The following is a 12856-nucleotide window of genomic DNA, read 5'->3' on the forward strand; positions in this document are numbered from 1 at the left end:
TGGGCATCATTATTTAGTAGATGTCTCTTGACTGAGTGTAACAATAATGACATTCATATATGTAAATCATCACTTTGAGAAAGACAAATATACATCCCTAGGGGACCAAGTCTGAGTACTTAATAGCTGTGTAAGACCATAGGGCACACTTCATTTCTCACATCTATGCTGATGTATTCTGATCCTAAACCATTTTAATGCTTGCAGTTGGGCCTCTATAGCTCCCGAGGGCTTTGAGCTGCATCAACTCCCAAATGCGTCTAGCATGTCTCCTTTAACCTTATGCAGAGCCTCTTACATCCCCAGCATAATGTCTCCATTTTCTGTCTTTGGGAACTAGCTCTAAGTATCCCCTTTGCTTCTAAGCAGAGCAAAATAAAGAAGGATGTCTTTTCTTTCTGATCAGGATGTTTGTTTATGTGACTGGGTAGACAAGTTTATGTGGGAGCCGCATTGCAAGGATGAGTTTAGGATGTCGAGATCTCTAAGTTATACTTCCCTTGGGAGGGGCAGTCTTTATGAGTGGCCAGCTGATTCTGTTCTCAAAATGACTTCCTTGGAGAGTTCCAGAGGGAGTCAGGGAAACAGCTGTGTAAGCTTGTGGCCAGTGGTATCCTAGGAAACAACCGCACAGGGATGTGGCCAATGGCATCATGAAGCAAAGCATGGGGGATTGCCACTCTCTGAACCCAGGGTCTCCCTCCCCTTTGAAGGTCATGAAGTGAGCGTGCTCTGCACAGCCTAATATGAAATGAAGCCAGCAAGTTTGCTTACTGTTGCATTCTCAGAAGCTTCCCCCTGGATTACCTCCACTGAAAAACTACGTTTTCTGTCTCAAACCAGATTTTGCCTTTGCCCCAGATCATAGAAATCAGAGTATCTGTGGGTGGAGCCAGGAAATCTCTACTTCAAATTGGTTATTTATATACAAACAATTGGGAGTCATTAACCAGTTGGTATAATTAATGGAGAAGAGTTAAACTTATTTTTATTCTGATTTCCACTCTATATAATTAAGCAGAGACAAAGTATTCTTTCACACAACAATATCCAGAATATGCTGGGCGGTGGTGGCCGCACCCTTTAATCCCAGCACTGGTAGGCAGAGAGGTAGGCGGGTCTCTGTGAGTTTAAGGCCTGTCTGCTCTACAAGAGCTAGTTCCAGGACAGACTCCAAAATCACAGATAAACCCTGTCTCGAAAAACAAAACAAAACAAAACAGGACAAAACAATATCTAAAGTATTTCATGGTGATCAGATTCCCCAAATCTCTTTCGCCATGCCCCTTCTTCATACTGACTTCTGAATTTAGTCATACGTTTCTACCTGTTAATAGCAGCTTCGTATAAACTCAGTTTCCTGTTATTAATGGCCTTAGCTTCTGCAAAGAGGCTGACCAAAGCTTCCAAGCGACATGCTGCATCTGCCACTGTCTCGCCAAAGAACAAGGTAGGAAATAAGGCGGCTGCACCATGAAGTCGCACGAATCCCTGGAAAGAGTGCAGCCCCGAGTTCATCTAGGATTTGGAGAGTCCAACATGGTTGAAGAGACCACGTGAGAGTCCCTGAGAGCTGGTTTAGGCCCTTCCCCTGAATAATGGGCAGGCCGCGTCCTGTCCTTGAGTAGATTTAGTACAGGACACCCTGTGCGGGTTTCCCAGCTGGCAGGTTTTGTTGGAACTTTTACCCAGAATGCTCTCTGGAAGCCCACATGGGGAGGCTTCCCACCAGGGTGCTAAGCATAGGTGTGAGACTAGGATGCTTCCTCCAGATCAGCTTGGCCTCAGCAGGAACATCACAGGAGGATGCCAAGTAAAGCCATATGAAGCAGATGAACTGCCCACCCAAGGTCTGGCTGAATTCCTGATTCACAAAACCATAGGAGGTGATAAAGAGAGTTGCTTTAAATCGCTTGGGCTGTGAAGCTTCTCATGTAGAAATAAATAACTAAACACTGAAGAGAGAGGTAGCTCTGCTTCTTCCATAGCTCACTCTCATTTACGTGTGGTGTTTTTCTTTCTCTCATGGAGAAAGTTCAAAATCAGCAGTAGCGTCAATAGCAACCAGTCAATATTCCAATACATCACCAGGACAGTGTTCCTGGGATGACGAAAGTTACACTTGTCCCTTGATGTCTGTAAAGTATTGGTCACAGGATCCTCCCCCTTCTGCTTCCCTACCCGTAAAACGGTGTTTGTCTGTAGCACACTCACCTCCCATACAGTCTGTATCATCCCCAGATTACTCATCCTTAATACACTGTGTTTAGCTGGTGTACTGCATCGTATAGAGGATAACGGCTTGAAAATTAGTTCGCATATACTTAGGCCTTTTCTGCACTTTTCTCCTAAGTGTTTCTGATGTACAGTTGGTTGAATTTGAAGATTTTAATTCAGTGACTATGCTTGCACTCTAAGTAAAACAACAGAGCCCAAGAGGTTTATTGGGGATAGAGCATGAAAGAGAGAAAAGCCATGTTGAAGTGGCTACATGTGAGAAGAAGACAGATAGACAGATATTTTGTTAGAAAATACTGCTTCATTAATTGGGATAAATTAATTGGGGCAATACTGTTGAGGTCTGGGAATACTCCAAAAATGTTACATTGGGTAGACATCTACCTTAAAGCACGAATTTGGCCATTTTCAGATTAGTTTACAGAGTCACAGTGGCTCTGGTATAGCCCAAGCAGAATACTTTGGGTGAACAGGTATTTTACCATTTCTGAGAAGAGGATTTGGTCAGATAGAGTCCAGTATTTTTTTCCAGATATTTAATAATGCCCACCATGTGTATTAGAACATGCTACTATGTTTTGAGTTACTGAGGTCTGGTTTTTAAAATGTCTGTTACAACTTAAAGACTATGTTATTGTAGGAGCCAGCCATGATAAGCTAAATATGAACGGATCACCCAAAGGAAGTTCTTTACTTCCAACCATTATCACCTGCCAGAGTAGGACTCAGCTATCAATAAATTTAATAGATGCCTGAGTCTCAGTAGTTTACCCTGGTTGCAGGAAGAATCACAAACATATTACCTAAGCACCACCCAGGAACAGACCATCCAAAGGAAATGCCTTACATTCCAATTGTTGTAGATAGGATCACCTGCCAGCACACTCACCAGGACACCCCTAGACAAATGTCAACCAATCAGGGGCCCTAAGACCTCACCCCCACCTTTACTACTATAAAAACCCAGCTCTTACCGAGTTGGGGGCTCTCCGTTTATTCCAATACACTGGACATGAAGAGAGACTGAGCTTGCCAAAGTGCATAAAATAAAGGCTCTTTGCTTTTACATATGGGACTCGATCATCTTGTTGGCTTTTGGGGGACTTCATGGATTTGGGCGTAACAGTTACATGTTACAGCCATGCCCACCAGCTTTGAGCTATGGACTCAAGAGAAACCTGTCCTATTTAGTCTGGTGCAGCTACTTCTTCCTTATGGCAGTTATTAACCATCCCATATCATGCACCAGGTGCTTACCAGCCCCAACCTGCTTTCTGGGAGGGCAGCACAGTACTCTAGTTATATATACCAGCTTGACAATCAGAGGTACTGATGTTAAATTCTGATTCAGATGTTTTAAAAATACCGCTTCATTGACTGGGGTAATCACGAACCTGTGATGTCAGATTCCCCTCTGTATGCTGCGAATATGTTTTATTACTACTGGTTAATAAAGAAGCTGCTTGCCGGGCAGTGGTGGCGCACACCTTTAATCCCAGCACTCGGGAGGCAGAGGCAGGCGGATCTCTGTGAGTTCGAGGCCAGCCTGGTCTACAAGAGCTAGGTCCAGGACAGGCTCCAAACAAGCTGCAGAGAAACCCTGTCTCGAAAAACCCAATAAATAAATAAATAAATAAATAAATAAATAAAGAAGCTGCTTCAGCCTATGGCAGGGCAGAATGTAGCCAGGCTAGAAGAGGTATAGAGAGAGAGTAGATGGAGTCAGAGAGATGCCATGGGAGGCAGATGCTGGATCCTTACCAGTAAGCCCCAGTCTCGTGCTGATACACAGATTAGTAGCAATGGACTAATTTAAGATGTAAGAGTTAGTTAATAAGAAGCCTGAGCTAATAGGCCAAGCAGGGTTGTAACTAATATAGTTTCTGTGTGGTTATTGTCTGAGCAGTTGGGAAATGAGTGAGCAGTCTCCCTTTACAGCCCTGTTCAGGTTCTTTATCTCAAAAGTTGTGAACATTAAATAAGATGTAAATTGCACAGACACACGAAGTATTTAGCACAATGCCTATCATGTAGAAAATATAGGAAAGTGATAGTTTCTGTGCATCGCATTATTTTTTATTGCTAGTTTTTTATTGTCTGAACTAGCTGGCTATAACAATTTTGTTTAGTCAAGAAATGAACAGATTTGTTTGGTTTGGAAATAAGCATGCTTCTCTATTTTTATGGGCTTTACTTCACCAATGGGAAACCTCAGTTTTTGGTAGGAAGTGTGTGGATCCCTGGGGCCCAGCAGCTCAGGGCTAAGGAGATAAGGGTAGAGGTGCACCCCAGAACACATGTGTGCTCCCACTCTATAACTCTTCCTCTGGTGGAGAAAAGGCAGCCCCGTTACATTCTATTCTTGTTGGAGAAACTGAGGCACTAATGGAATAGCTCCCCCTATGATGCTGAGCTATTTTGAAGTCTCCTTTCTAATGGGCAAGAGGCAAATTTGTGAGGAGTCATTTGTCTCTATCATTCCTGGACTTCCCTCCACCTGTGGCTTCATCCCCTTCTCTCTTACCCAGTGAATTTCCCCTATTTTGAACGACAGATTAACTGGAAATAATTTAAAAAGCTGTCTGTTTCAGATACATTTGTGCTTTAGGAACCTTGAATTACGTGTTTCAGAGTGACTGTTTCAGTCACCATCTTAGCTACAAAATTCCCAGTAGAGCAAAGAATGGTGATTCCTGGGAGCCATCCTAGAACCCTGCTTACACAGTTGCTTTCAGGGAGAAATCACTGTGCCAAGGAGTCAGGAAGATCTTTTCTAGCACTTTCCATAGTCTGGTCATGGAACGTTAGTTGTACTTTACTGTGCTTAGACACAAAGGGAACAAACAAGTGTCCTCATTGAGAAGATTCTCCAAATCTTAGTTCCAAGCTCTCTCCAATTCTTACCTTCCCATGTTAAATAAAAGTGTTTGGACTTCTGGAAAGGGTGGTATCTGCTGGTAGCATCTCCCTCTGGTGAGCATCTCCCCCTGGTAGCATCTCCTCCTGGTGAGCATCTCCTCCTGGTGAGTATCTCCCTCTGGTGAGCATCTCCCCCTGGTGAGCATCTCCCCCTGGTGAGCATCTCCCCCTGGTGAGTATCCCCCCCCCCCCCCGTAACATCTCCTCCTGGTGAGCGTCTCCCCGTGTTAGCATCTCCTCCTGGTAGCATCCCCCCCACCCCCCGTAGCATCTCCCTCTGGTGAGCATCTCCCCCTGGTGAGCATCCCGCCTTGCACTTTTCATGAAGCATTCTCAATGTGTCTGTGACTCTGAATATTCTTTATAGACCACTGCTCTCTAGTCATTGAGTAAAGTGAGGCCAGAGTAACTCATTGACTCTCCCATGGCAACCCAGAGGACTATTGCAAAAAGATTAGAAGGCTGGGCCTATGGCTACACAATCTGATCAATTACAGTTAATTGAATAGGTTGCATGTCTTTCTTCCCTGACCGACACTACCTAGCACCCAAACAGAATGCTGAGTCTTCTGCTTCTTACTGTATCCTTAGCACATAGTTCAGTCTGATACGCACCTTAATTAATATTCATTTTAGAACTTATTAACACTGATCTGAGATTCATTATAGGGACAGGCATGCTTTGTTGGGCCCTGCTGTCCTGGCTCCCCATGTGAAGCCATTTGCGGTGAATTAGTGTGTAGTTCCATACTTACACTGAGAATACGTGGTGGCAGTTCCACTGACACTGAACCTGTTGAGGTGAAGCCTGTGTGTGACCACATTCTTCTGGGGCTGGAACAGGACAATGTGTACCTTGGGGGCAAACAAACAGCCCAAGACCACGAAACCGCTCAAGCTAACCGAGATGCACATCGTTGTCGTCTGCACCTATGAGAAAGGTTGGCTCAATGAATGTCCAGCTACAAATCCCATCCTGAAGTCAGCTAAAGAGAACACCGAGACAAGGCCAAGTTAGCAAACGAGACTCATTCATTAACTCTGTTCTTGTCATAGCTAAGTTTCTGTGCTAATTATATAGGCTCTTCTGTGTTTGGGATATTCATGAAAACATTGTTTAGGATTTCAAAGCAAGCATCATTTGTGTGGGTTGCTTCTGACTGCTTGCCAAGACTTCACATAGATTTTCTGATTTTTCCGTAACATTTGTATAATGATATTTATGCAGAGCCGGTGAAGTCAGAATGATAAATAGCAAAACATACTCAGTGATGAGAGAACTAGATTGCAGACGGTTATCATCAATGGACAAGGCTCATTCAAAGTTCACTTGTCCAGTTCCTTCAATAAGTCACGTGATTAAAAGCTGGTGTTTAATATACAGCTCTCTGTTCTATTTGACACCGCCATTTCCTATGGCCCTGACTTTATCTTCAAACTTACAGCAGCATTTGACATTAGTTATCATTTCCTCATTTTGATTTCCTAGACATATTCCTCCCTCGAACGGGTGTTTGTTCCTGGTTTTAATGACCTCGTCTATCTGAACTTTAAGGTCTGGAGTGTCTTAGACCTCAGGGTTTTGGTATCTCCCCTTCATCATTAAGATCTCATGACTTAGATACCCGCTATATTGTTTATATCCAGATGTTTACTAGTGCAGACCTATTCTATATGATGCTTTTGTATTTACACACTCAACTGCCACGATCACACATTATGCTGAGTGTTTAGTAGGAATGAAGGGAGCTCGTATCACACTCTGTGCTCGGTATTTAGTAGAAATGAAGGAAGCTCAGATCACACACCGTGTTTAGTATTTAATAGAAATGAAGGAAGTTCGTATCACCCAAGCTTGACCTCCTTTTCTCAATGTTTCAGTCGGAGCAACAGCAGATGTTTAAAAAAAAACGTGGGAGTCATCTTTGCTTTTTCCACTGTCCTTAAGCTCACTCTTCCAATCCATGAACACGTTCTGTCGGAGATAATCCTGTGTAGATCTCGTGTTTCTACTTAGCTTGTAAGCAAAGGCTCTAACTACCTCTGTTCTGAGCTTGCTGTTCATGGGTATTCACATAAAGAGCGGTAGTCGATGGAATCTACGCCTAGGGCAGCGGCCATTGTTCCTCTGTGAGAGAAGTGAGACTCGGAAACTGGGGTGAATTTTCAGTCTGGCTATGGCTGTTATCTGTTATTGCTGCTGGCACCAATCACAGTCTTTTCTGGAGGTTTTGTTTCATTTTGTTTTTGTCAGCAGCAGTAACCCTGGTGTGATAACCGGGTATGTAATATGCAGAATAAAACCTCAGACACGGCGGTCTTTGACAGTTTGGGAAGCAAGGATGCAGTTCTAACTCAGATAGGCTTTTTAAAGGAAGGAAGTATAAGGGTCTCAAGGGCCGTAGAAAATTCATAAAAAACCAACAGCACATATGTTGGCACAATTGTATGGTCAGGCTGACATACTCAAACGGGACTCTACTCATTCATTGCCTGTTAGGTGGAGGATCTGTAGGGAGATGAAATGTTGGGTTATAGAGAAAGGATTGAAAGAGAGCTGCTAGTCTGGTGCTCTGATTATTTCTGGATCTTTCTGGAATGGGACAGGGTGCATTTCTTCAATGACTTCGCAGGAGTCAAGTCCATGTGATACTGACAATATTGAATTTGTTCTGATTGGGCAGAAAGTTCTACTTCTGTGAACACAGAAGTTGTGAAGGTTTGAACCTCACTAATCAGGAGAGGAGAGACCTTCAGGAACGGCAAGAGTGGATGGGTTGTCCTGTGTCCTCGAGAAGCTGAGCATACAAGACATATGGTTCAATGTGTACAGGGCACGTGGCACTTGTGGGCATAGGGCCCTTGGTACTTGTGGGTACAGGGCACGTGGTACTTGTTACAGAAGAAAGATCACAGTGGGCTCTCTCAAGGCACATCCCTTTCAAGGTAACTTTTCAAATGGATAAAAGTTTCAGTTTTGCAGTGGAATTTGGATGTGTAAAGAAGCTTTGGTCTACTTGAGTGCATTTCCCCAGGAGGGAAAACCTCTAGGATATCCATAGATGAGGCACTTATTTGCATTTGTACTCTTACTTGGGTTGGACTTATTCTTTTTTCTTTTGTCTTTCAATTTTATTTTTAAAAATTATCTATTTATTATCTTTGCCAGTTTAATCCACGTGCATAGTAAGTATTTGGTTTTCCTCTGGTGTGCTCCTTGTCTCGTTTGCCCTTGCTCTCCTACTGAACCTTTAAACAAGTGTCCTCCTAGTTTCAGGTCCTTTTTGTGTGTGAGCCACTTTGTTTAGACAGAGTAGCCTGCTTAGACTATTTACTAGAATAGGAACAACTTTGCAGTGGTTGCACCATTGAAGAAAGCAACAAGTCGTCTTCCAACAGCCATTAGCTGTCAGTAGTCCCTCGGGGTTGGGTGGAGCCCCATGAGGTTCTCTCCCACACAGGAAGAAAGGGTGATAAGCTCATCCCGGTGCAGGTCAGCTGTGCAGACAACCCCAGCTGCAGTGAGTTTGTGGGTGCACTTGTTGGGTCATGTCCACAAGACAGTGCTTTCTAGCTGTATTCCTCACAGTCTGACTCTTAAATATATTCTTTTCTCCCACAATGTTTGCTGAGCCGTGTGTGTATGTTTGTATGTATGTATGTATGTATGTATGTATGTATGTAAAAATTTAAAAATATGGCATTATAATGCAATTTCTCTTAATTACTGAGTTGTCAGCGTCTCCTCCAATTTGCATCTAAAATATGTGTCTTACCTTTGGCCCAGCCCTACCTCCCCAGTGAAAACGCTAGGTAAGAGGATGATTTTGGTCAGCATGACGTACAAATTAGATATATATGGTATGAGTGTTGTGTCTACACGTATGCCTCCATGCCCAAAGAGGGCATCAGAGCCCATTACAGATGGTTGTGAGCTACCATGTGGCTGCGGGGAATTGAACTCAGGACCTCTGGAAGAGCAGTCAGTGCTCTTAACCACTGAACAATCTCTCTGGTCCTTAATGCTTTATTATTAAAATCAGAAATAATGCTAACATTTGTGATGAGCACAATAATTAAACTAGGAATGGGCTCATGAAAGTGCTGGTGTTGGCGGTTTCTTCTGGCTGGCTCATAGAATTTGGGAGCTTGGCTGCTGCTACAGTAGACATTGTGCAATGAGCACCAACAAAATTGGCTGACAGTTCTTTAAAAGTAATTAATGATTTGATATATACGTTTAAATTTCGAGGTTATCAACCTGGGAATATTTGGATTTTATCGGAATTCCAGGGTCACATCTGCAGTCCCCACCTTGTCTTTTCGCAGTTACTCTGTTCATATTTACTGTTGACTTCCGCAGCGCAGTGAAATTTCTGGTATCTCCAGTGATTCTGTCTAGTTAGTACTCTACTGTATTATTATCACACCAGGGGCAAGCTCAAGTGTTGGTGCGTGAGAAACAAGTGCTAACTTCTCTAATAAGATCAAAATTGTATGTTATTTATAAATGTTTGCTTTTGGTAACATTTTCTGCTTTACTCTGAAGCGGCTTTTTTTGAGGATGAGAAGTTGAAACTCAACATGGTTATCATCCCACTGGTTCCTGATACTCTAAACCAGGTTCACTAATGCCAATACAGTAACAACATTAAAAAGTCAGTTGCCCAACCGGGTGGTGGTGGTGCACACCTTTAATCCCAGCATTCAGGAGGCAGAGGTGGGTAGAACTCTGTGAGTTGTGAGTTCAAGGCCAGCCTGGTCTACAAGAGTTAGTTCCAGGACAGACTCCAAAGATACAAGGAAACCCTGTCTTAAAAAGCCAAAAAAAAAAAAAAAAAAAAAAATCAGTTGTCCATACTGATCTATGGGGTGAGTGTATATATAAGGAAAACAGCTAGGGATAGGGGCTTTAAAAATATTAGTACTACTTCTCTGTTTTATTCTGAAATTCTGAATCTTCAAAACTCTTTTGTGGCTCACATATTTTGCCTTTGATTTTGCTTATCAAATTGCAATACTACCTCTCTTAAAGATTTTTAAAATTTTAAAATGAATAAATAAATGATTAAATATCTTAGCATTAAAAAAACCTGACAATTACTCTAACATTGAACTTGTTCCCTTTTGTACTGATTATTACTGTATGCAGTCCATAAGTTTCATGCATATAGTTGAGAATAATTTGAACTAGAGACAGCAGCCTTTGTAAGGCTCTTGGTTTTTTTCTTCCTTTAAAAATCATTTTAATTGGTAGAAATTACATATATATATGTATATATATCTTAAAGCATATGATATATGTATTTTAAAACTTAGCGAATTAATTTTCACATATCATATTAAGATTAATAATGGTATGTATATGTACAAACAAGTGTTGAAATATGAAAGCATTATAGAATAATAAATTAATAAGCACATGTTGCCGCTTACCTGCTTGTGTGAAGAACAAATAAAATATACCTTTTTATACCCACAAAAATGTAATCTATTTCTATTAATAATACATACCACCATGTGCCTTAAAACACCTTGAAGGTGTTTGTTTGCTTGTTTGTTTTTTCCCTGTCTGAGGTTTGGGATTTGCTGTGCCTTCCTTCTGACACGCGGTTTCCTAGATTTGGGGTGATGTTGTAATTACTGGTAAACAGAAGATTCGGGAATGCTCTTTTACTACTTCATTTTGTAAAATCATGGTACAACAAGGAAACAGGCCTGTGAAAAACTAATTTATGATGACTTAGAAAACTGAGATAATAAAAACCAACTGTGGGAAGAGGGAGTAAATCTTATGACTCACCGAAGACCCTAGAGTTAGAATTACTAAAGCAAAATTAACTTATGAATGGCTCAACAACTTGTGAAATTATGATGGGATGATGACATCTGCCCCACAAGAGATGGTAATTATATGGCAGTCCATAAATTTGAACTCTATAAATAACAACTTAATTAGGTTACACATACACGTGTAATAAAGGTTTTAGCAGTTCAACGGTACAGACACTCACAGTTCTACACGATATATTTTATACATAACTAAAGGCTTAGAAAGTTAAAAAACAGACTGTATTTTAATCAATCACAGGGAAGTTCTAAAGCATGAACACAAGTTTTAGATCTTTGTTCTGATCTTCACTTAATGTTACAGTGATACTTTAGTTTATACATGCACCTATTATAGCCATCCTCTTGCGTCTAATTTCAAGTATTCTCATTAGGGTTTTAGTGATTAAGTATCATTCTCTTGTCAATTGCCTTTTAAATTTAATTAAGACGCTTTTATGTGTATGTGTTGTGTTTTATTCCTCGCTAGATTATAAACTACTTGAATGACCCTCCAGTTGTATCTGTCTTCCCCCTCTGTGCCTGGCACGGTGCTCTGAGCAAATTAAGCACTAATTAAGTGTCTTACAGCATAGAGAATTAATTTTCTCATATCATATTGAAGTTAATCATGGCATTTGTAATTATTTGATTCTTTCTTGAGATGAAGTAAAAGGAATCTACCCTAACTCCTACCCAGCAAAGCATTGCTAAGTTAAAAGAACGAAGGAAAGAAGAGAGTCAAATTAAGGAAAAGATAGAAGCAGTTAAGGACTTACTCTGTAGTCGCTCGATGTCACATAAAATATAGGGAGGAAGGCCAACCAGATGATGCAGGTGGTGTACATGGTGAAGCCTATGAACTTGGCTTCATTGAAGTTTTCAGGACACTTCCTTGTTTTGAAAGCATAGACAGTGCATAGGATCACCAGGACCACATCGTAGGTCAGAGAGATCAACATGCTGGAATCTTTGACATTGCATTTTAGGATGACTGTTTCCCGCTTCTCTGGAAGGGTATATCTTCTGGTGCCTGGAGTCTCCAGGATAAGCCAGACAGACACCATCACAATCTGCACCAGTATCAAACCCAGGCAGATAAAAACCTGAGAGCTGGGACTGATGAATTTTGGCCTCTGGGCGCCATTCTTGACACCGTCGAAGATGCGAGCAATGCAGTTTGTTTTGGTCAGCAGAGCCGAGTAACAGATGGCAAAGGAGGTCCCAAGCCCAAGCCGGCGCAAGGCGCAGATAACGGGTGACGGCTTAGCAATGAAGAAGAATGTCATGCCGTAGGACAGGCTCACTCCAAACAACAAGATATAGCAGAGTTCGCGGCCCGATGCTTTGACCAAGGGTGTGTTGTTGTGCTTGATAAAGACAGTTATAACTATGCAAGTGCACATGAAACCCAGGCAGGCGATGGTGACTGGGCCTATTGCCCAGGCGTCTTCCCACTTGATGTAATCCTCTGGAAGATTGTAGCATCCAGAGAGGTCAGCCGTTGGCCACTGGCCAGGCCCACAATCCATACAGGTGAACTCATCGATTAGGTATTCGTAGGGCTCGCAAGGGATGCAGATCCAGCAACAGACGTCCCCTGGCTGCATATTCTTCATTTCGTTGGGGGCACAGGGATCGCTGCACTGAGAAGTGGGGACTGAGTTTCGGGACCAGTGGATAGAGTCCACGTCTAGCGATAAAGTTTCTGCCCAGTGGCCAACCTTCAAGTAGGAATACTTTCCACCTACATGCTGGAAGTTGAACACGTTGTATCTTCCCATCCCGTCTCCGAAAGTGTCAAACTTCACAATGCTGTCTGCTCCTTTATTCGGGTTGAACGGAGCTTTGATACATAGAATGAAGACAA

At 42.2% G+C, this 12856-nt stretch overlaps 1 protein-coding gene across 1 annotated transcript in view; it reads right to left on the bottom strand.

Moving 5' to 3' along the window:
* The window catches only part of Grm3 (glutamate metabotropic receptor 3), an 86363-nt gene that overhangs the window by 8354 nt on the left and 65153 nt on the right, over positions 1 to 12856 (bottom strand). The window contains exons 3-4 of the mRNA XM_038315552.1: positions 11766 to 12832; positions 5913 to 6087 (exon numbers count right to left, since the gene is read on the bottom strand). Of these exons, the coding sequence (XP_038171480.1) occupies positions 5913 to 6087; positions 11766 to 12832 (1242 nt within the window). The remainder of the gene's footprint in view (positions 1 to 5912; positions 6088 to 11765; positions 12833 to 12856) is intronic.

The sequence above is a fragment of the Arvicola amphibius genome, chromosome 18 (genome assembly GCF_903992535.2).
Source record: "Arvicola amphibius chromosome 18, mArvAmp1.2, whole genome shotgun sequence".
NCBI lineage: Eukaryota > Metazoa > Chordata > Mammalia > Rodentia > Cricetidae > Arvicola > Arvicola amphibius.